Source organism: Bufo gargarizans, chromosome 1, assembly GCF_014858855.1.
Source record: "Bufo gargarizans isolate SCDJY-AF-19 chromosome 1, ASM1485885v1, whole genome shotgun sequence".
NCBI classification, from domain to species: Eukaryota; Metazoa; Chordata; class Amphibia; order Anura; family Bufonidae; genus Bufo; species Bufo gargarizans.
This window is the reverse complement of record NC_058080.1, coordinates 570413075-570438663: the sequence shown is the minus strand read 5'-3', so window position 1 is coordinate 570438663 and position 25589 is coordinate 570413075. Positions and strand designations below refer to the sequence as shown.

Here is a 25589-nt window from a genome sequence, read left to right as displayed (position 1 = left end):
GAAACAGTGATATCACCATAATACTGCTGTATATTGTAGATACCAGTATATCGCCCAACTCTAAATCCTATTACACTTAATGAGGATCCAATGGTGTGTATACGGTAACAGAACAGACTACCAGAGTCAGGTGCCGGAGACGTGGACTTAGAAATGGAGATATGCAGGAAAAGCTCTCATGTTCAGAACATTCAAGTTCACCCCCATAAAGAAAGAACGGATTGATTACGAAAGATTGAAGATATTCTGACCATTGGAGCGCGCCATAATCTTCTACTCAGAAACCACCGGATGATAATAGGACCAAACAGGCTACTCCCGCGAGACAACCATCACGTGACACAGAGGTCTCGGACGAGGACGCCAACGGCAAGAGAAGGAAGCAGTACGGTGTGGTGAGTAGAGGCCTGAGAGATACAATCTCCAGCTACCATCCCCGGTCCTATACAGGTAAGATATACATCTATGCCTTACTCACCACCTGTATACAACCATCAATACCAGCCAGAGTAATAGGTCTTTCTTTACCAGACTCTGTCACTGTATGTATACAGTATATATATCCGAATGAATGACTGTTTCTACTAAAGGGGAATATTTCCTGGAAAGCACTTTTATGTACTAGGAAGTGACTTTTAAGAATACCGCTGAACTTTGAAGGATCCATCCCTTGCGGACTACATAAAGGAATTTTATACACATATATTCCTATAGGATCGATTGATACTAACATTGCACTTTCGATTATTTGATACGCCACCACCAGTGAGCGATTATCCTGCGGCTTCTATTTTTAACTGTTACATTTTACTGTGTGATATTGTATTACATTTTATTTTGATTATGTGCTGATTTTATTATAATTGTTTACAATAAATTGCCACTTCTTCACATGACCCACATATTGAGTGCCAGTCCTATACCTTTTGCTTCTATTTTTTACGCTCTTCCGATTGGGTGATCAGTTAGGATTAGAGCACCTGTTTCAGTCTGAAGAGGCGGTGAGCTATCCACTTTAGTTCTAGTATACTAAATGCATTAAACATACACACTATACAATAAACATACATTTTGTCCATACATTTTTATACCATTTAAAAAAACTCATACAGAGATAGCAGAGTACAGCACTCAACTGTGTGGGCGATCAGTGGGGGGCCTTAGGGGCTGACACCCCTATCAATTTAAAGGGGTTTAACACTGTTTAGTGGCTGTACTGTCATACTGAGAATATGAGCCGAGCTGCAGTATGCTGGGTATCACACCCCCACCAATCTGATATTGGTGACCTCTCTGGAGGAAAGGTCATCAATATATATATATATATTTTTTTTTTTTATGGAAATCCCCTTTGAGCTGGCCATACACTTTAGATGGCTGTCGGCTGTAGGTTTGTTCAGCAGACATGTATTCTTCTTGAACTCCCTTACACATGAACAGTCGAGCTGGCTGAAAACGCATATGCTCTCAGTAGAGAGAGGAGTACAGGTCCTTCTCAAAAAATTTGCATATTGTGATAAAGTTCATTATTTTCTGTAATGTACTGATAAACATTAGACTTTCATATATTTTAGATTCATTACACACCAACTGAAGTAGTTCAAGCCTTTTATTGTTTTAATATTGATGATTTTGGCATACAGCTCATGAAAACCCAAATTTCCTATCTCAAAAAATTAGCATATTTTATCCGACCAATAAAAGAAAAGTTTTTTTAATACAAAAAAAGTCAACCTTCAAATAATTATGTTCAGTTATGCACTCAATACTTGGTGGGAAATCCTTTTGCAGAAATGACTGCTTCAATGCGGCGTGGCATGGAGGCAATCAGCCTGTGGCACTGCTGAGGTGTTATGGAGGCCCAGGAGGCTTCGATAGCGGCCTTAAGCTCATCCAGAGTGTTGGGTCTTGCGTCTCTCAACTTTCTCTTCCCAATATCCCACAGATTCTCTATGGGGTTCAGGTCAGGAGAGTTGGCAGGCCAATTGAGCACAGTAATACCATGGTCAGTAAACCATTTACCAGTGGTTTTGGCACTGTGAGCAGGTGCCAGGTCGTGCTGAAAAATGAAATCTTCATCTCCATAAAGCTTTTCAGTAGATGGAAGCATGAAGTGCTCCAAAATCTCCTGATAGCTAGCTGCATTGACCCTGCCCTTGATAAAACACAGTGGACCAACACCAGCAGCTGACATGGCACCCCAGACCATCACTGACTGTGGGTACTTGACACTGGACTTCAGGCATTTTGGCATTTCCCTCTCCCCAGTCTTCCTCCAGACTCTGGCACCTTGATTTCCGAATGACATGCAAAATTTGCTTTTATCCGAAAAAAGTACTTTGGACCAATGAGCAACAGTCCAGTGCTGCTTCTCTGTAGCCCAGGTCAGGCGCTTCTGCCGCTGTTTCTGGTTCAAAAGTGGCTTGACCTGGGGAATGCGGCACCTGTAGCCCATTTCCTGCACACGCCTGTACACGGTGGCTCTGGATGTTTCTACTCCAGACTCAGTCCACTGCTTCCGCAGGTCCCCCATGGTCTGGAATCGGTCCTTCTCTACAATCTTCCTCAGGGTCCGGTCACCTCTTCTCGTTGTGCAGCGTTTTCTGCCACACTTTTTCCTTCCCACTGAGGTGCCTTGATACAGCACTCTGGGAACAGCCTATTCGTTCAGAAATTTCTTTGTGTCTTACCCTCTTGCTTGAGGGTGTCAATGATGGCCTTCTGGACAGCAGTCAGGTCGGCAGTCTTACCCATGATTGCGGTTTTGAGTAATGAACCAGGCTGGGAGTTTTTAAAAGCCTCAGGAATCTTTTGCAGGTGTTTAGAGTTAATTAGTTGACTCAGATGATTAGATTAATAGCTCGTTTAGAGAACCTTTTCATGATATGCTAATTTTTTTAGATAGGAATTTTGGGTTTTCATGAGCTGTATGCCAAAATCATCAATATTAAAACAATAAAAGGCTTAAACTACTTCAGTTGGTGTGTAATGAATCTAAAATATATGAAAGTCTAATGTTTATCAGTACATTACAGAAAATAATGAACTTTATCACAATATGCTAATTTTTTTAGAAGGACCTGTATATCCCTGCCAGACACCTCTGGTGGTTTGTGTCCATTAACCCCTTCCTGACTACCCACTGTGTATATACGTCCTACCTGAACATGCCCCGTGTATATAGCACTTATAAACACGTGCAGGCAGCTCTTTAATCCCAGCGCTGATCAGCAGGAGTAGGTCGGGCCCTGGCTGAGAGACACAGCAGGGACCCTGAGGAGAAGACAGGAGCGGTTTATCACCGCTTCTGCCTCCTCCTGTGCCGGCAGGAGAGCACTGTACGAGCACGTGGTGGAGAGAGAAGGAATCGTCAGAGCCGCTTCCTCTGTTAGTCCCGACGGTCATGTGACCGCCAGGGGTGTCTGGAGTAGGGGCAGGAGCAGACCTGCAGGGAATAAGGAGACCCTAATCAGCTCTGCCTGTGTGTCAAGCCCCAAAAGGGGGCTGTTTTCCCCTGTAACTGGGGCTCCTATTATATATAAAATAAAAAATGCAAACAGAAACAGTCACCATAATCACCCCGTTCTCTCAAACCTATACATTTTATATATAAAAACGATCGTCACAAAATAGGAAACCCATTGGAATAATTAATTTTGTCAGTTTAATATTTAAAAAATAGAACGCTATAATAAAATAAAATTAAAACTTTTTAATAATAATTAGCGGTTTTCCTCCAAATTAAACCTAAAAATTAACTCTAAAAAAACATTCTAATAAAAAGTCCTATGTGTCAAGTAAAAAATAAATAAATAAAGCTATGGTCACTAAACCACTACATGCACAAAGTCCCCAAAAGTCGCCTGGACATTCAGGCTTTTTTTGGGCCTGGTCATGAAAGGGTTAAGATCAAATGTTCAGGCATATTGGATTTAAGCATCTTTAGTTTGGGGGAATGCATGACATTCCCATGCACAGTAGATGGTTGGCAACAGCTTATCTATCTGAGCCCAATCCTTATATTCAACAACCTCTGCCATTGGGGACAGTTGGGAGGCCCCCAGGCACATGAGATGGCCCTATGTGCCCCACCAAAATCAGCAGGTTCGGTCAATATACATGTAATTATGTATGGCCAGCTCAATGAAAGACATCCTCCAGAGTGAGAAATGCTCCTTGTAACTGTTCTTTATTCTTGGAAAGAAACAAAGATCCAAGAGGAGGACCTCTCTATTAACTCGTGATTCAACTCCAATATAGTGTATATGAAACTGGGTTTTTTTAAACTGGACCACACCTTTTAAATTCCAGTCCAGCCACTGTGTCCAGTTAGCGTGTAACACCCTCCCAACGATCACATGACTAGTTACGCAACCACCGGAACCAAGAGGCAGGGGAAGGGGCATTGTAGCACAGCAATGAAGACATTCTGATAAAAGGTTCAATAAGAGGCCTCAGCAGTGACGTGTGCAGGCAGGGCCCAGTGGAGACCAGAAGAGGAGGTGAAGGGAGCAGAGCTGGATTTTTTTTTTTTTTTTTTACATTTGCACCCTGCCTTGCCATCTGAAAATGGCTTCCTGTCTCAGAGAATCCCTTTAATGATTCTACATCAGGCCATGCCCACTACTTAAAGGGAACCTTTTACCAGGATTTTGTGTATAGAGCTGAGGACATGGGTTGCTAGATCGCCGCTAGCACATCCGCAATACCCAGTCCCCATAGCTCTGTGTGCTTTTATTGTTTAAAAAACCCGATTTAATACATATGCAAATTAACCTGAGATGAGTCCTGTCCCTGACTCATCTCAGAGACAGGACTCAGTTCAGGTTAATTTGCATATGTATCAAATCAGTTTTTTTTACACAATAAAAGCACACAGAGCTATGGGGACTGAATATTGCGGATGTGCTAGTGGCGATCTAGTAACCCATGTCCTCAGATCTATACACAAAATCCCAGTGACAGGTTTCCTTTAAGCGGACGGGGCTATCCAACCGACAGATTTCAGACAGCTTACACAAAACTGACGCAAGCTTAAAAGGGGTTGTCTACCTTCAGCAAATAGCAATTATGTAGAGGAAGGTAATATAATCCACTTACTAATGTATGGCGACTGTCCATATTGCTGGCTGGATTCATTTTTCCATCACATTATGCACTGTAGTTTCCATGGTTACGACCATCCTGTAATCCATCTGCGGTGGCCGTGCTTGCACACTATAGGAAAAAGCGCTGGCCACTCTGGTGGCCGAGACTGCAGGACCACACACAGATTAGTGCTTTTTCCTATAGTGTGCAAGCACGGCCACCGCTGATCGATTACAGGGTGGTCATAACCATGGAAACGAGCAGTGTATAATGTGATGGAAAAATAAATCCAGCCAGCAAAGGAAGCAATATGGACAATCACAATACATTAGTAAGTGGCTTGTATTAACTTTCTCTACATGATAAATGCTATTTGCTGAAGTGACAACCCCTGATGAAATCTATGCCAGCTCCTAGCAGATCTAAATGTCCGCTTCTGGTGCACAGACCTGTGATATGCCAAAATTATTAAGAGGCAGGCAACTCTGAAGCCAGTAAACTTAATACTACGACTGGTCTATGAAATTCCCGTAAATTTCCCCCATGGTTTCTATACTAATGCCCCTAAATCTTCAATTCCTTTGATATTTTAAATAAAGGTCACAAGACCTAACCTTGGGAGATCTTGGCAGGGAATTGTAGTGAGCAGCTACGGTACATGCACACTGTACACTATGAAACAATCATCTCAGAAGGGTTTCCGTTACAACAAAGGGTTTTTTTCTTAAATCCCATCACCCAGTTCATAGATGTGGTCTTTTCTAAACTGTCTACTGCAGGTTGCCAAGAACAGGAAGCCCAAATATATACGTATATAAAAAAAAAAAAAAAAAAATACACAAAGTGCAAATGAGAAAAAGCAACACTTCCCGTCCCTGAGGCTATATCTAAGCAACAGATCATTGGCGTGTATTCACTTGTAAGAGGTAGACCTGCTTGTCTACCCACACCACGTGCACTTGCTAAAAGGGTGTCATTAGGTGTCAGCCCGCAGAGTAAGCTCACATCTGACCAAATAAGAATCACATGGCACTCGCCATAAAGTGGAACTTAATTTATTTAATAAAGCGCACTTACAGGACGGGAGGTTAAAAACACAGAAGAGCAAGCGGTCTACAGCCATTTCATGTCCTCCAGATGCTCTTCTCTCAAGAGAAAGCATTGGGAGTATGCCGTGTATTTAACCTCTTGTCCTGTAAGTGCACTTTATGAAATAGGTTGCACTCTAGGGTGAGTGCCATGAGATTTTTTTTTGGGTGGCACTTCTATATTGGACCTTTACTTGTGGATTGCATGTGACCTCTCAGGACAGCAAGACCATCCGTTGTATAGGCACCTTTGATGGTCATCATCATTTGATGACAAATATCTTGAGGAAATATTGGAAAATTCTTACCAGTGACTCAGATTTACGTCAGGTACTCCCATCCTATCCTAGTGTCACTTTTAGACGGGGTCCAAGCCTAAAAGATCAATTGGTGCATAGCTTTCTCCCCAAAATTGGACAGGAAAATAGGATGTGGTCTTACCCATGTGGTGGCTGCACCTTCTGTAGATTTCTACCAAAAATTAAAAAATTCTCAAATCCAGTTGATGGAAGGGAATATGAAATTCGGGAATGGTTTAATTGTAAGAGCAGCGGAATAGTGTATATAGCCTCATGCACGTGTCCAAAATTATATGTCGGTAAGGCAGTCCAGGAATTGAGGAGAGGGATATCGGGGCACATCAGTGCAATAAATACATCATTGTATAGACATATTTCATATGTCCATAATGGGTGCATAGATGTGCTGAAATTCTGGGGTCTCTTCCAAGTGAAACTGGGTCCTAGATGTGGAAATCTGGATGCCAAGTTATTAAAGGAAGAGGCCAAATGGATATATAGACTATCTAGTAAGGCTCCATCTGGACTAAATGAAGGCTTTTCCTATTCTGCCTTCTTATAAATATAGCAAAATTGTAATTTGTCATCACCGCCAATTTATGTCATGATAAAACGCGAATAATATAAAATAAAATATATACATGTTAGTTTATATTGTGTTACAGTTCACATGATGACCGTATACCCCTCCTTCTATGAGGAACAAATATAGGTGGACTTTGATAACTTTTTCTGTCACTGGTAGAGGATGGAGAATAATGGCATCTGTATGGAGAATCTTAAGCTTACTAATTAAATAATTGACCCATCTTGTCTTTGATAAATATACTTTTACATTAGTATGATCTGTAAATTAGTAGGATATAAATCCAAACTCCCGTGCCTCCACCCCCCCCCCTTGCAGACGTTAGTGCTGCGTGGCCACGCCTAGCTCCATGACGTAATCAGATGGTGCCGGTAAGTGGAAGTGGCAGAGGACGCTTGATGATGAAGTCATCACTAGGCGTCCATGTACTCGGCACCGCTGACACGCCCCTGCAGCTGCGCCCAATAGGCTAGCCGCTGCGCACAAACAGGGGCGTGACCTAGCTAATATAGCTTCCTGTTCCTCAGCGCGCCGACGTTAATTAGTGATGGGAAGTTCGGATCTTTCACATGAATCGGTTCATTTGTACGGCATACATATTAGGACATCGTCAGACATCATCCACAACTCCATCCTCCGTCAGGCAAAACTCCATCAGCCCTCAGACATCAGACAAAACTCCGTCCTCCGTCAGGCAAAACTCCATCAGACATCAGACAAAACTCCGTCCTCCGTCAGACAAAACTCCATCAGACCTCAGACATCAGACAAAACTCCGTCCTCCGTCAGACAAAACTCCATCAGCCCTCAGACATCAGACAAAACTCCGTCCTCCATCAGGCAAAACTCCATCAGACCTCAGACATCAGACAAAACTCCGTCCTCCGTCAGGCAAAACTCCATCAGACCTCAGACATCAGATAAAACTCCGTCCTCCGTCAGGCAAAACTCCATCAGACCTCAGACTTCAGCTAAAACTCTGTCCTCCCTCAGACATCAGACAAAACTCCGTCCTCCCTAACTCAAAATACGCCCTACTACACACACTCTTCACCTGACGGAGCTGCTAGCTGCTGGAGAGGCAAAGGACCTGTGATGACATCATGACCATGTGACGAGTCACATGTGTGGGAGGGGTCAGATGTGCACAGCAGCTGGTAGAGTGTACAGAACAGTAGCCATCAAATAGAGCTCTGTACTAGAGATGTGTGTGTAACCTGCATGTAGCAGAGCTGTGTACTGTGTTACAGAGATGTATGTGTAACCTGCAGGTAGCAGAGCTGTGTACTGTGTAGCAGATCTGTATGTGTAACCTGCATGTAGCAGAGCTGTGTACTGTGTAGCAGAGCTGTATGTGTAACCTGCATGTAGCAGAGCTGTGAACTGTGTAGCAGAGCTGTATGTGTAACCTGCATGTAGCAGAGCTGTGTACTGTGTTACAGGGATGTATGTGTAACCTGCAGGTAGCAGAGCTGTGTACTGTGTTACAGAGATGTATGTGTAACCTGAATGTAGCAGAGCTGTGTACTGTGTTACAGAGATGTATGTGTAACCTGAATGTAGCAGAGCTGTGTACTGTGTTATAGAGATGTATGTGTAACCTGCATGTAGTAGAGCTGTGTACTGTGTTACAGAGATGTATGTGTAACCTGAATGTAGCAGAGCTGTGTACTGTGTTACAGAGATGTATGTGTAACCTGCAGGTAGCAGATCTGTGTACTGTGTTACAGAGATGTATGTGTAACCTGCATGTAGCAGAGCTGTGTACTGTGTTACAGAGATGTATGTGTAACCTGCATGTAGCAGAGCTGTGTACTGTGTTACAGAGATGTACGTGTAACCTGCAGGTAGCAGAGCTGTGTACTGTGTAGCAGATCTGTATGTGTAACCTGCATGTAGCAGAGCTGTGTACTGTGTAGCAGAGCTGTATGTGTAACCTGCATGTAGCAGAGCTGTGAACTGTGTAGCAGAGCTGTATGTGTAACCTGCATGTAGCAGAGCTGTGTACTGTGTTACAGAGATGTATCTGCAACCTGCAGGTAGCAGAGCTGTGTACTGTGTAGCAGATCTGTATGTGTAACCTGCATGTAGCAGAGCTGTGTACTGTGTTACAGGGATGTATGTGCAACCTGCAGGTAGCAGTGTTGTGTACTGTGTAGCAGAGATGTGTACTGTGTTACAGAGATGTGTGTGTAGCCTGCATGTAGCAGAGCTGTGTACTGTGTATATAGAGCAGTGTGTGTAACAGCATGTAGCAGAGCTGTGTACTGTGTTACAGAGATGTGTGTGTAACCTGCATGTAGAAGTGCTGTGTACTGTGTAGCAGAGCTGTATGTGTAACCTGCATGTAGCAGAGCTGTGTACTGTGTTACAGAGATGTATGTGTAACCTGCACGTAGCAGAGCTGTGTACTGTGTTAAAGAGCTGTATGTGTAACCTGCATGTAGCAGGCTGCGTACTGTGTTACAGAGCTGTATGTGTAACCTGCATGTAGCAGAGCTGTGTACTGTGTATATAGAGCAGTGTGTGTAACAGCATGTAGCAGAGCTGTGTACTGTGTAGCAGAGCTGTATGTGTAACCTGCATGTAGCAGAGCTGTGTACTGTGTTACAGGGATGTATGTGCAACCTGCAGGTAGCAGAGCTGTGTACTGTGTATATAGAGCAGTTTGTCTAACCGCATGTAGCAGAGCTGTGTACTGTGTTACAGAGATGTGTGTGTAACCTGGGAACTATAAAAAAGTGTAAAAAAAAAACATAAATATTCAGATCACCCCCCTTTTCCCAAAATTAAAATAAAAGACACATCATGGGTTTCGCAATGTGTAAAAACGCCCATTGTATAAAAATATATTCCCCATACGGCAAACAGCAACACAGAAAAAAAAAAAAAGAGTCCAAATGTCCGATTCGCCGTTTTTGGTCACTTCATTTGCTACAAAAATGTAAATAAAAAGTGATCAAAAAGTCTTAAACACCCCAGAATGGTATCAGTAAAAAGTTTAGATTGCCCCGCAAAAAATGAGCCCCCATCCAGCTCTGTACACATAATTACAAAAAAGTTATGGGGCTCAAAATATGGCGACAAAAAAAATCGGATATTTTTATTTTTTTAACACTATTAAAACGCAAGAAAAACTATACATATAAGGTATTGCCGGATTCGATCTGACCTGTAGAATAAAAGTAACCAGTCAGTTTTATCGCACATCGAATGTCGTAAATAGAAATCACGTAAAACTGTGGTGGAATTGCTTTTTTTTTTCAACAGGAAGAATGGGCAGTTTTACCATCTGAGAAAATAAAGACCCTCATCCATAACTACCACAAAAGACTTCAAGCTGTCATTGATGCTAAAGGGGGCAATACATGGTATTAATAACTGGGGTGTGTAAACTTCTGACCAGGGTCATTTGGGGAGTTTGTGTTGTGATTATGATTTATAAAGAGTAAACACCGTTGTTTGACATAAATGGCTTCAGCCGACCACTAACCACGAGCGAGAGAGAAGTGTCTGTGGTATCAATCATATTCTCTGAACAATGGTTAAAGGGGTATTCTCATCTTAATGATCACTCTTAAATCTGTTAATGATTTGACAGTGATAATTTTTCTAAATACATTTTATTACCCAATTCCCATCCTTTTTTAGAAAATAAGTCCCCTCTTACCTGATCGTTGTCTTTGGTCTCCCCTGGTTACGGCCACCTCTCCTGTCGAATCCAGCCGGGCCACGCTTGCGCAGAAGACGGAAAATTCTCTCCCGGCTGGGCCGCGCAATGTCCTGAACGCGCATGCCGCTGCGCATGCGCCATGATGACTTCTTCCTGGCCAGTATAGTACAGAGCCGCGAATGCGCACGCCGACTCTGTACTATACAGGCCAGGAATAAGTCACCATGGCACATGCGCGGCGCTGTGCGCGTTCAGGACATTGCGCGGCCCGGCCGGGAGAGAATCTTCAGTCTTCTGCGCAAGCGCGGCCCGGCCGGGAGAAGAATACAGGAAGTGAACGTCACGCTCAAGGAAGGTAAGTATGAAAAAGGGAAGATGAGAATACCCCTTTAAGAAATCATAAATTCTGCAAGTGTATGTAAACTTATCAGCACAACTGTAAGTAGCTGTGTGATATAAATCTGTGGAATATGGGAAGCACAAGAGGATGTGCACCTTAAATCCCATCTTTGTAAGGCCTCTTGCACATGGTCGCTGTGTGCCTGTAGTTGTATTGTGGACCACATACGGCGGTTCCGCAATACACAGGGCACCAGCCGTGTGCATCCCGCATCCGTGATGTCGACCCATTCACTTGAACGGAACAGAAACACGGATCGGATCCCCACAGAAGCACTACAGAGTGCTTCCGTGGTGTTTCTGGCCGTGCCTCCGCACAGCAAAAAAGTAGAACATATTCACGGACCTATTCAAGTTGAATGGGTCTGGATCTGTCCCGGCTGCTGCACGCACGTTGCCCGTGCATTGGGGACTGCAAATTGCTGTCCCCAATGCACGGAATGGACCAACAACGTTCATGTGCAAGAGGCCTAACACTTGTGATCTGTGTGAAGCGGCATATATGCATTCATGTTGCATGTATTTATTAATTAGGGTTACCAATTCTGAGTAACTTGGAGTGACAGGAGATTTACAGAATCTGATTTTTTTTTTTTTGTCGTCATATTTTGAGCTCTATAACTTTTTTGTAATTATGTGTACGGCGCTGGGTGGGGGCTCATTTTTTGCGGGGCAATCTGAACTTTTCACTGATACCATTCTGGGGTGTTTAAGACTTTTTGATCGCTTTTTATTTACATTTTTTTTGTAGCAAATGAAGCGACCAAAAACGGCGAATCGGACATTTGGACTCTTTTTTTTCTTCTGTTTTGCCGTTTGCCGTATGGGGAATATATTTTTATACAATGGGTGTTTTTACACATTGCGACACCCATGATGTGTATTTTTTTATTTTTTTTATTTTCATTTTGGGAAAAGGGGGGTGATCTGAATTTTTTTGTTTTATTTTACACTTTTTTATAGTTCCCAGGTTACACACACATCTCTGTTACACAGTAAAAAGCTCTGCTACATGTGGTTACACACACATCTCTGTAACACAGTACACAGCACTGCTACATGCAGGTTGCACATACATCCCTGTAACACAGTACACAGCCTGCTACATGCAGGTTACACATACAGCTCCGCTACACAGGACACAGCTCTGATACATGCAGATTACACATACAGCTCTGCTACACAGTACACAGCTCTGCTACATTCAGGTTACAAATACAGCTCTGCTACACAGTACACAGCACTGCTACATGCAGGTTACACATACAGCTCTGCTACACAGTACACAGCTCTGCTACATGCAGGTTACACATACAGCTCTGCTACACAGTACACAGCTCTGCTACATGCAGATTACACATACAGCACTGCTACACAGTACACAGCTCTGCTACATGCAGGTTACACATACAGCTCTGCTTCACAGTACACAGCTCTGCTACATGCTGGTTACACATACAGATCTGCTACACAGTACACAGCTCTGCTACCTGCAGGTTACACATACATCTCTGTAACACAGTACACAGCTCTGCTACATGCAGGTTACACATACAGCTCTGCTACACAGTACACAGCACTGCTACATGCAGGTTACACATACAGCTCTGCTACACAGTACACAGCACTGCTACATGCAGGTTACACATACAGCACTGCTACACAGTACACAGCTCTGCTACATGCAGGTTACACATACAGCTCTGCTACACAGTACACAGCTCTGCTACATGCAGGTTACACATACAGATCTGCTACACAGTACACAGCTCTGCTACCTGCAGGTTACACATACAGATCTGCTACACAGTACACAGCTCTGCTACCTGCAGGTTACACATACATCTCTGTAACACAGTACACAGCTCTGCTACATGCAGGTTACACATACAGCTCTGCTACACAGTACACAGCTCTGCTACATGCAGGTTACACATACAGCTCTGCTACACAGTACACAGCACTGCTACATGCAGGTTACACATACAGCACTGCTACACAGTACACAGCTCTGCTACATGCAGGTTACACATACAGCTCTGCTACACAGTACACAGCTCTGCTACATGCAGGTTACACATACAGATCTGCTACACAGTACACAGCTCTGCTACCTGCAGGTTACACATACAGATCTGCTACACAGTACACAGCTCTGCTACCTGCAGGTTACACATACATCTCTGTAACACAGTACACAGCTCTGCTACATGCAGGTTACACATACAGATCTACTACACAGTACACAGCTCTGCTACCTGCAGGTTACACATACAGATCTGCTACACAGTACACAGCTCTGCTACCTGCAGGTTATACATACAGATCTGCTACCTGCAGGTTACACATACATCTCTATAACACAGTACACCACTCTGCTACATGCAGGTTACACATACATCTCTGTAACACAGTACACAGCTCTGCTACCTGCAGGTTACACATACATCTCTGTAACACAGTACACAGTTCTGCTACATGCAGGTTACACATACAGATCTACTACACAGTACACAGCTCTGCTACCTGCAGGTTACACATACAGATCTGCTACACAGTACACAGCTCTGCTACCTGCAGGTTACACATACAGATCTGCTACCTGCAGGTTACACATACATCTCTGTAACACAGTACACAGCTCTGCTACATGCAGGTTACACACACATCTCTAGTACAGAGCTCTATTTGATGGCTACTGTTCTGTACACTCTACCAGCTGCTGTGTACGTCTGACCCCTCCCACACACGTGACTCGTCACATGGTCATGACGTCATCACAGGTCCTTTGCCTCTCCAGCAGCTAGCAGCTCCGTCAGGTGAATAGTGTGTGTAGTAGGGCGTATTTTGAGTTAGGGAGGACGGAGTTTTGGCTGATGCCTGATGGAGGACAGAGTTTTGTCTGATGTCTGAGGTCTGATGGAGTTTTGGGTGACGGAGGACGGAGTTTTGTCTGATGTCTGAGGTCTGATGGAGTTTTGGGTGACGGAGGACGGAGTTTTGTCTGATGTCTGAGGTCTGATGGAGTTTTGGGTGACGGAGGACGGAGTTTTGTCTGATGTCTGAGGTCTGATGGAGTTTTGCCTGACGGAGGACGGAGTTTTGTCTGATGTCTGAGGTCTGATGGAGTTTTGCCTGATGGAGGACGGAGTTTTGTCTGATGTCTGAGGTCTGATGGAGTTTTGGGTGACGGAGGACGGAGTTTTGTCTGATGTCTGAGGTCTGATGGAGTTTTGCCTGATGGAGGACGGAGTTTTGTCTGATGTCTGAGGTCTGATGGAGTTTTGGGTGACGGAGGACGGAGTTTTGTCTGATGTCTGAGGTCTGATGGAGTTTTGCCTGATGGAGGTACGGAGTTGTTTCTGTCTGATGTCTGAGGTCTGATGGAGTTTGGGTGACGGAGGACGGAGTTTTGTCTGATGTCTGAGGTCTGATGGAGTTTTGCCTGACGGAGGACTGGAGTTTTGTCTGATGTCTGAGGTTGATGGAGTTTTGGGTGACGGAGAACGGAGTTTTTTGTCTGATGTCTGAGGGCTGATGGAGTTTTGTCTGACGGAGGACGGAGTTTTTGTCTGATGGAGTTTTTGCCTGACGGAGACGGAAGTTTTGTCTGATGTCTGAGGTCTGATGGAGTTTTGGGTGACGTGAGGACGGAGTTTTTTGTTGATGTCTGAGGTCTGATGGAGTTTTGCCTGATGGAGGACGGAGTTTTGTCTGATGTCTGAGGTCTGATGGAGTTTTGTCTGACGGAAGACGGAGTTTTGTCTGATGTCTGATGGAGTTTTGCCTGACGGAGGACGGAGTTTTGTCTGATGTCTGAGGTCTGATGGAGTTTTGGGTGACGGAGAACGGAGTTTTGTCTGATGTCTGAGGGCTGATGGAGTTTTGTCTGACGGAGGACGGAGTTTTGTCTGATGGAGTTTTGCCTGACGGAGGACGGAGTTTTGTCTGATGTCTGAGGTCTGATGGAGTTTTGGGTGACGGAGGACGGAGTTGTGTCTGATGTCTGAGGTCTGATGGAGTTTTGCCTGATGGAGGACGGAGTTTTGTCTGATGTCTGAGGTCTGATGGAGTTTTGTCTGACGGAAGACGGAGTTTTGTCTGATGTCTGATGGAGTTTTGCCTGACGGAGGACGGAGTTTTGTCTGATGTCTGAGGGCTGATGGAGTTTTGCCTGACGGAGGATGGAGTTGTGGATGATGTCTGACGATGTCCTAATATGTATGCCGTACATTTGAATCAGCTCATTCAAATGAACCGATTCATGAATCGGATCTTCGGTTCACTTCATGAGCCAGCAGAGGCAAGTGAACTGAAGATCAATGCGCATGCTCAGCTCATCGAATCTTCGGTTCACTTGCTGAGTCGGCTCTCAAGTGAACCGAAGGTCAGGAGGGACTGGCTCTGGCAAACACAGCTCTGCTGCAGTGAGCAGACTGTGATAATTGTCTGAGAGTTTTAGTTAAAAGAATTGTGTCAGAGTCCCTACCAGAATTCCTGCTCTGCTACAGCATGTAGCAGAGCGGTGTGTGTACAGGGTGCATGTAGCAGTGTAGCATGATGCTACACTGCTGCATGCACCCTGTACACACACAGCTCTGCTACATGCTAGATCAATGCCCCCCCCTTTCCCCCGGACGGACTTACAAGGAGCCACAGAGCAGGGAGCCTGGCAGGGACTCGGTGACTCACGGTTCTTTTAACTCAAAAGAATCAAATGAGTCTCTGACTCATTCGATTCTTTTAACTAATAGACTCAGCCGATTCTCTGAGTCCCTGCGACTCCCCCTGTGCTGGTAGGCAGTGCTGGCTGCCTCTGATTGGTTGGAGGGCGGGGGTAGCGTCCACTGGAGGCTCCTATTACACTGCCTGCTGCTGATCTGACAGCCGTTTCATTCGAATCAGCTCAGTCAGAGGAACCGACTCTTCCGGATCAGTGAACTGAATCGGTTCAAAAGAACGATTCGTTCATGATCCGGACATCACTAACGCTAATACCCCTAACCCCTGACGAAGCCACATCGCAACGAAACATGTCGGTGGGGACTAGTGTTAGGTGCAATTCGATTTTAGGCAGATGTTAGTGCTCAATAGGTGCTTTAAGAGGTACACATGGTGTCAGGAATACGAGCAATATGTTCCTGGGTGTGTGTGAATGTTGTGTTACTAGTGGCAGTGGCAAGTGATACGCAGGTCCATGGCAATAGGTGTTAGGATTTACAGTTATGACCTGGGCCCAGGTCTAAGTGTTCCCCAAATAGGGTCACATCTTTGTCCTGTGCATCAAAACTGCACACTTTAAACCACAACATCCCACCCTCCTTTAACCTTTTCTCTTTAATGTGAGATAAATAGTTTCAATCAGCAACTCAGCACACTCCAGCACTATCATCTGATAGTTTTAAGTGTGTGGGTATTGGTTCATCTTTAACTATATTTTAAATGATCAAATAAAGTCTAATGTTTTAATTCTCATATAGTAGTACCCCTACAGGGATTTTTGGTCCAGTGACCAGTGGTGTGTTTGAGGTTTAACCTCCCAAGGGTCTCTACTAGGGCCCATCCAATAGTATTTGCATTTGACTCCTATCACATTTATCTACGGTAATATATGGAGTGTCTCCAATCGGATGGTGCTGACTCATCTTGGGTCTATGTATTTTTTGTAAGCTCATATCTGAGAATAGGTTTATACTAAAAGAATACAGCAACTCACCTACACAATGCTATATATCCACCCTGAAACCAGCAATCCTTTCCATTATACCCATCTTCCCTTCCTTATATGTTCTTCATTTTAATCAAAATCAGAATGATACCCCGACACATGCCAACATATTCAATCCTTCTCCCCCCATCCTGATATCTGTAGTGGGGGGCGGGTTGAAATGGCTTCATACTCAGTAGATAGTAGGCTGTTCCCACTGAAATTGATGGATTCGACCAACATACATTTAATATTTATGGGCCGTTAACTTTCGATATATGATCAGTACAAAAAGGCATGTTGAACTCTACTTGCACGTACAGGCCCCTGCTAATCAGTTATACGAAGAGGCTGTGGAGCTCAATGGGCAATCAGGCCACTTTCTAGGCCATCTGACATCCCATTCACATAGCTTAGGCACAGCTTGGTAAACTGTAAGGAAACCGCAACCTCCCCACCATTCTCATATTGATGATCGATCATGAGGATAGGTCATCAATATGTAAAACACACATGAGGACCCGACAGAGGATTTATGGGGGACATTTATGAAAGTACCTAAAATAAAAACTGCCTTTGTTGTCCCCATCAATTAATCACAGCACGACTTCCATTTCTCATAGTGCTCTTGAAATATGAAAGCTGCACTGTTACATTATAAAGCTGAAACAACAACAGGTCCATCAAATTAAACTGAGGCTACTTTTACACTAGCGTTTCTATTATCAGTCATAGGATCTCAATACCGGAGAAAAACGCTTCATTGTCAATGGGAATAAAACGGAATGCTCCAAAATGCATTGCGGAGGGCAAACCGCAGCAAGGTGCGGCTATCTTTCAGTCCTGGGATGCAGAGAAAGACGGGACGGATCCGTTTAGCTCTGACAATAGAAAATGGATCCGTCCCTCATAGTCTTGGCTATGTTACAGATAATACAACCGGATCCGTTCATATCGGATGCAGATGGTTGTTTTATCAGTAGCGGAAGCGTTTTTGCTGAGCCCTGCCGGATCCAGCAAAAATGCTAGTGTGAAAGTAGCCTAAGGCATAGGAGTTGATGTGGATGCAGGGAAGGGGTATGGCTAAACATTAGAGTATTGTTGCCTCCCTACTAACCCAAAATAACATAGGAAATGCATGAAAAACTGCCATTAAAAGCAAATGGTGACCACACCGGATCAACATTTAAAACAAGTTCTGTTCCAATATTTCATCATTCAGCCTTTTTTTTTCCCCTTTTGTGACCAACTCCTGAGGACTATTCCACAGATTTACCACTCTTATGGTGAAGAAGACCTGTTGTCTCTGGATTAGCTGCTGGGTGCTGGCTTCCACATCCATTGCTGGACTACTGCTTGTTTTCTTCCAGCCGGATATGGACATGGTCATGGGCACCATTACAGCCAATAACTCACGTCTGCAGTTACGTGGCACTTGGGGACATGTCACCGCTGAAGGAAGACATTGGCTGAAGTGGCATATGTGACCATGTCCATCTCCAGCTGGAAGAATACAAGAGGGTGCGCAGAAGATGGGCGAGTGGAAGCCAGGACACAGCACTGTAGTGTCAGGACAACAGCGTCAGGGAGCAGGTAAGATTGAATCTTTCAACAGGTGATGCAGGCCATGGGGCATAATTAGAAGGAGCATTACACTGAGCGAGCAGCTGAATAGTTGAATGTGTCGTCTCTTTACAAGAAGATCAGTTGTGACCAAAGAAATAGGAGACAATTCTGAAAGCAGTGTCCTTATCGCCTTCCATAGGAAACTCGCTTTATCTTGAACAAACAACATCAAACAGACGTTTTCTGAAACATACAAAAGAAACTGACTTGACCTCAAAGGGACAAGTAAACGTAAAATGGTCTGGATGAGATAAGACCCAGGTGCATTGTGTTCAACAAGTAGGAGGTATGGAGCAAAAACAACTACTTCAAAGTGGTCGCTTTTTTCATAAAAGTCTTTATATTGGTCACTGTTTAAAATAAACATTAGGACAAATTCAACCAAAAAGACAAAAAATGTATTGTCTCAAGGCCCTATGATAATCAGTACGGATGTTATAAAGATGCCCAAAATCTACCCAGAAACCAGGGGCAACATCAGGTAATCTTCAGAGGTGTCCCACTTAAGCTACTTTCACACTCGCGTTTTGTGTGTATCCGTCATGGACTGATGTGTTCAGATAATACAACCGCATGCATCCGTTCAGAACAGATCAGTTTGTATTATCTTTAACATGGCCAAGACGGATCAGTCATGAACACCATTCTACGTGCTACGGTTTTATCTTTTGCCTGATCAGTCAAAATGACTGAAGACATCCTGATGCAAACTGAACAGATTACTCTCCATTCAGATATACCTGATCAGTTATTTTCCGGTATAGAGCCCCTGTGACGGAACTCTATGCCGGAAATGAAAAGCGCTAGTGTGAAAGTACCCTAAAATATTAAGTTTAAATCCCCTTTCCCAATTCTACATATAAAATATATAACCAATAAATAAATAAACATATTACATAGCGCTGCATCCGAAAAGTCCAAACTATTAAATTATTAAAAAATATTTCCTATGCGATGAGCGCAGTAACAGAAATAAATAAATAAAAAACATGCGATTCGACATTTTTTGGTCCCCTTTCACCCCCCAAAAATAGGGGGCCGAACGTTTCCTAAAATGTGAAATGCACGCAGCTTTTTTTGGTGGTGTTTTTTTTTTTTAGTTTTTTTGCGTGGTTTTGAGTATCACAATACTTTATGGTAACGAAAGCGAATCAGATCTGATCGGCATAGCGTTGTCAGGATACCAAAATTTTGATTCGGTTTCGATTTGGCGACTAAAAATTTAATTTGTCTCCTACATTTTTCAGTTCAGGAGCCAATGGCTACTAGGTATTTTTTTTGTCTGGAGCACCTCTATGCAGAATTCCCCAATTGGTTCAATCCTCTTTAAGTAAACATATAACACAAAGGTCTTACCGTATGTGCACGCGATAACTGCATTGGGTACGACATAGCATGTGGAGTGTATCGGGCTTCCGCAGCCCTCCTGCTTTGTGTAGCTGGCTGGGTAGAGCCAGACATAGTGAGCCAACAGACTTGAACTCTATGTTCTTAATAAAGGGATGAGAGGCCAGAGAGGATCATGGGATGATTTTGATCGTATCACTGCATCTCTGAAAAAAAAAAGAAAAAAAGTGAAATGGTTAAAAGAAGTATCTACCAACAGCATCCAACCAAAAAGACACATGAGGTCACATGTTCCATTACTTAGTAAATAGCCCTATTGCTTCTGAACACATGACAGCTGGAGAACTACAGATTCCAGCCCCCATTTTGAAAAGGTCATTTGCTGAGAAAGGTATTTTGCTGGTCCTATCATATAGAATATTTGTAGACCTGTAAAGGCAGGGAACAGGAAACACACACTCAATGTAGAGTTCAGCACCAGTCACGCTCAAGCACTGGAAACATACATACCCGAGTCATTATTTACTTATCGCCCATCACACATACCCATGTCGTCTCTGGGTGTGAAGTCATGCAAATGGTTCAGCCTTCCCCCCCCAGAGTTAACCATTCAGGTGCAGCCGGTAGACTTCCGCCTATGTCCAGGAACCTGCACCTCAGTGCTCCGCACCTCGTGTGTCTTTGGTCAAACTGCAGCAATGTACACTTGTCACAGCTTCCTTTCTGCAGTTTACATGTGCCCTGAATGCTGGTGTCAGAATCGGTAGCTGGGGTGTGAAACCAAAATGGGGGAGGGGAAAGTTCCTTGAACCGCAGATCAGGAGATGTTGATATACCGCTCTTTTATCTACTGCTAACAGATACAGCAACTTGAACAAGCAATAGCTCCAGCTCTTAATCACTGTGTTTCCCCCCAGCCTCGCATCGTATCCCCACTCTGATTCAGGCAGATTTTAAGAGATACTAGACCGAATAATGAATGCAAAACTAAACCGCTCATCTATTTATCAGCCAAGAAAAAAACTTTCTGCAATTTTCTTCAGAAATCAGAAGTCTGGACCTCTCCAAACAACTATTCACTGCAGCTGGTACTTAGGCTACTTTCACACTGGGGTTTTAGTTTCTGTTTGCGAGAGCCCTTCAGGATCAGGTTTACCGTTAATGCATTCTGAATGTATAAGGAGCCGCTCAGAATGCATCAGTTTGGCTCCGTTCCGTCTCCATTCTGCTTTGGAGGCGGACACCAAAACTCTCCTTGCAGAGTTTTGCCGTCAGTCTGATAAAACTGAGCCAAACTGATCCGTCCTGGCACCCAATGTAAGTCAATGGTGATGGATCCGTTTTTTACTGACAATATGGCACAACAGAAAACAGATACGTCCCGCGTTGACTTTCAATGGTGTTCAAGACGCATCCGTTTTGGCTATATTAAAGATAATACAATCGGATCCGTTCTGAACGGATGCAGACGGTTGTATTATCTGAAAGAATTATTTTGTAAAAATCTGATTATAGAAAAAGATTGCTAGTTACATATTTTTTTGCAATTTAATATGTATTTAAATTGACCATGTTCACATTAACTGGAACTACACTGCTCTATCCATTGTATAGAGGGCAGAGATGGTTACAACTCTCCTATTGAGGTGAATAGGAGCGGTGATGGGGTAATCCGCTCCATCCACTACACAATGGACGGAGCTGTGTTCTTCCCGTACCAGAGCTACCCACAAACAGATGAAAGACGCGAATGCGGATGTCGGACCCCCGCCAATCAGATCTTGAAGGCAGATTCTAGGGATAGGCCATCAATAAAAAATAAATAAAAAATAAAATAAAAAAGATGCCGGAGAACCCCATTAAGTATCTATGGCAGACACTGGGATGGTTATTGGAATGCTGTGGCCCCTTTTGCTTTTTATAAAACCAGAGTAGCACGCAAGATCATAAAATGTGTTGAGAGCCTCATTTCGCAATTTATAAAAGTTCTTGAAGAAGCCACAAACAGGCAGAATGGTCCAAATGTCTGTCACCATTATTGACAATGGAGCAGTTATGAATCCTGTAGATGGCATAAACGTAGGCTGTCTAGACCTGCACCACATTTATAAGCTTGATGCATGGCTAGACACTTTTGTCTACCGTTATACTAACTACTGGTTAGCTAACTTTGCAACTGAATTTTATGCCAAAATTGTGGTGCATCCTATGCCCCTTTTTGCCAAGCATTTGGCAGCTTGCGCCCCTTGGTGAGTTAGGCACTGGATTTTTCCAAAACTAAATGAGCCAAGCTGTTCTAAGCTGTTACGGATTTTGGTGCGATTTACGACAATGTCTAGGTTCATTCAAATCAGTAATTTTTACTTTACTCACTTCTATAGCGCTGACATATTCCACAGCACTTTACAGACATCATCACTCACTGTCTCCAGCGGAGCTCACAATCTAACGTCCCTATCAGTATGTCTTTGGAGAGTGGACAGAAACCAAAGTACCCGGAGGAAACCCACACAAAAACGGGGAGAACATACAAACTCCATGCAGATGTCCCGGATTGGATTTTAATCTAGGACCCCAGTGCTGCAAGACACCAGTCCTAACTACTGGGCCACTGCTGGTAAATGTAGAACGTGCTCAATTTTCTTTACATGTTTTGCCAATCAGACCAACGTTACTCTATGGTCTGTATACGACCAGTTGATCAGATTTAAATGTCATCTACTAGAAAAATGACCGGACACAATAAAAAAAAAAAAGCCCCTAAGATCACTATGACTCTAGAGCTGTGATGGCTAACCTCTGGCACTCCAGCTGTGGTAAAACTACAACTCCCAAGACGAACACTTGCTTGGCTGTTCTCAGAACTCCATAAACATGACTGGAGCATGCTAGGAGTTGTAGTCTCAGCACAGCTGGAGTGACGGAGGTTATCCTTCATGCCCTAGACTAGAGCATAAAGAGCATCTCAAGATAACTCCATTACAGGGAATAGAAAAAAAGTTTTATTTTACCAAGATCCAAGCAGATGAGGCGCCAAGAATTATGGTAATTCTAGCAAAAGATCTGTGTGTAACAGTCTAAGGCTACTTTCACACTCGCGTTTTGTGCGGTTCCGTCTTGAACACCATTGAAAGTCAACGGAGGACGGATCAGTTTTTCTATTGTTCTAGATTGTGTCAGTGAAAACGGATCCGTCCCCATTGACTTACGTTGTGTGCCAGGACTAAAAGCGGAATGGAGACTGAACTGATGCATCCTGAGGGGATCCTTTTCCATTCAGAATACAAACTGATCCGTTTTCACAAACGGAAAGCCAAAACGTGAGTGTGAAAGTAGACTAGCACAGACTGAAACTGGTCAGAAATAGGCATGTGTAAGCCCAGCTTTTAAACAGTAGGCCTCATATGATCAAATGTTCTTGTGTAACCATTTGCAGAGTATGCTGTATTGACCAGTGAAATAAGAGTCCCCCCGGCTGTGCCTTTCCATCCCTATTTATAACAGGACTCAGTAGGCCAGTGAGCTTGGCACGGAGTACAAAAGGAAACATTGAAGCATACTGGTTTGTCTGGTCTTTACTACTCCACAGCCCTATCGGCCAGGAAGGAATGCACTTGTCCTTTCTATACCCTCTACATACTTGGATGATCTAAAACCCTGCTCAGTATCACACTAGCTGAATAAATAATGCCCAAAAAGACAAATGAAATGCATGGCATCTCTTTATTGCATGTGAAGATACATCAGATGTGGATAAGATGCTCTCCATCTGGTTCACAGCCCCTTGTAGCCGCAGCAGTGAAAACACATATCATTACAAACCGCACATAAATACATATATTTCAAATTGTGCATTAATTAACAAAAGAATGAAGATACGTGTACAGTATAACTTTTTAATTCATTAAAAAAATACAGTCAAATCATTTCTATCATTTAAACCAAGTATCTCCGTACGTAGCAGTTCTCTATGTCTATCTCCTCATGCTTTCACTGGTGAGCTGCATTTAGCTGGCATCCCCATTATGAAACATCCACAGTAAAATAATCTCCGTAAAAAAAAAATTCATTTCACATGCGCCCCAAATCTCACCTGCATAGGTCTTATGGTTTTGCCTATATTATATAGGCCATATGTGCATATTATTGTGTGTATATCACATACAGTGTCTTACAGATAATTCCCTCCGTGACTCCAAATTCAAAACCTCCCAACTTCACATATCAGCAAGGTCACACTATCACAGATGAGACATTGTCCATATTGATAACTAGCTCCTGGCAGAATGCCCTGAAAGGGAACCCGTCATCAATTTTATGCTGAACTCACCGAGGACAGCATAAAGTAGTGTCAGATGCGCCGATTTCAGCGGTGTGTCACTCATGAGTTAAAAGTCAGTGGTTGCCGAGAACCAGCATTATATAATCATTGCAGCCTAGGCCTGGTGAAGAGTCCAATCTACCCGAGAAGAGTCAGAGTTATTCATAATCTCCTGCCCATCTGCTGATGAATGGCAGTCTTCTCCTTAGGGTACCTTCACATGTGGCAGAAAATCCGTTCCATTCACCTTAATGGGGCTTGCAGAAATCCATGTGCTTGCTGACCCATTCAAATGAATGGAACCGATTTTAAGTCGCAGAATTTTCTGCCACAAAATCTGCCACGTGTGAAGGCTCCCTAAGGAGAAGACGGTCAATCAGCAGATGGGTGGGGAGAGCAGGAGCCTATGAATTGACTCTTCTCAGGTAGATTGGACTCTTTTCACAGCCTCTGCTGCAATGATTCCGCTGCTGGCTCTCAGCAACCACTGACTTAACTCATGAGTGACACACCACTGAAATCGGCTCGTCAGACACTACTTTATGCTGTCCTCAGTGAGTTCAGCATAAAATTGATGACGGGTTCCCTTGAAGCCAAGTCATCAACCGGTAATATCCTTTAGCCATGTAAAAGCCCACAATAGGAAGAACTGGCATCAGGGCACTCCGCCAGGAGGTAATTATTGATGTGTACATGGTTACTTCGGTGATAGATTTGGGGAGCATGTGCGCTCACTACAAACAAAAGTTGGCTCATAATGGGGATATATGCAGTCTATTGGCTTAGTAAGGGTTCACCAGCCAGAAGCATGAGTAAATAGAAGTAATAAGGCCAAGGTAATAATGAACTCCGACTCTAGGAATGCTCGGCTTAAATGATAGAAATGATTTAAGTGTATTTTCGGAATGAATTAAGTAATAATGTAGTCGAAGCTTTATTCTTGAGTTAGGCAAGGGCTACGTGGCGACACTGGGCACACGACACCTGTCACAGCCAGGATCGCTGAGTAGCGATGAATGAATGAATGAATGAATGAATGTTGGATTTCATGCGACAATGCACAATATCAGCCTCATATGTATTTATTTATGTGCAGTTTGTAATTATATGTAAATCTTTTCACCAACATCGATATAAGGGTCCATTCACACGTCCGTTTTTTCTTTCCTGATCTGTTCCGTTTTTTGCGGAACAGATCAGGACCAGATCTGGACCCATTCATTTTCAATGGGTCCTGGAAAAAAAATCGGACAGCACAATGTGTGCTGTCCGTTTCAGTTGTTCCGTTCCGCATGTCCGTTTAAATATAAAATGTCCTATTCTTTTCCGCAAAATTCGGATCCTGGTACAATACAAAGTCAATGGATCCGCAAAAAACAGAAGACATTCGGATGTCATTCCGTATGTCTTTTGTTTTTTGCGGAATCCGTTCCTGGAAACACATAGCAAAATTTA

The 25589-nt window shown here is 43.5% G+C and overlaps 1 protein-coding gene across 26 annotated transcripts in view; it reads right to left on the bottom strand.

Moving 5' to 3' along the window:
* Positions 1-25589, bottom strand: part of NCOR2 (nuclear receptor corepressor 2) — a 407074-nt gene that overhangs the window by 282017 nt on the left and 99468 nt on the right. For 24 of the 26 annotated variants that reach the window (XM_044275678.1, XM_044275679.1, XM_044275664.1 and 21 more), the window contains exon 2: positions 19823-20019. In XM_044275678.1, coding sequence (XP_044131613.1) covers positions 19823-19927 — 105 coding nt within the window. In that variant the 5' untranslated portion in view covers positions 19928-20019. Of the gene's footprint in view, positions 1-19822; positions 20020-20323; positions 20567-25589 lie in introns of those variants that run through there. The other 2 variants (XM_044275658.1, XM_044275657.1) reach the window with 2 other exon arrangements.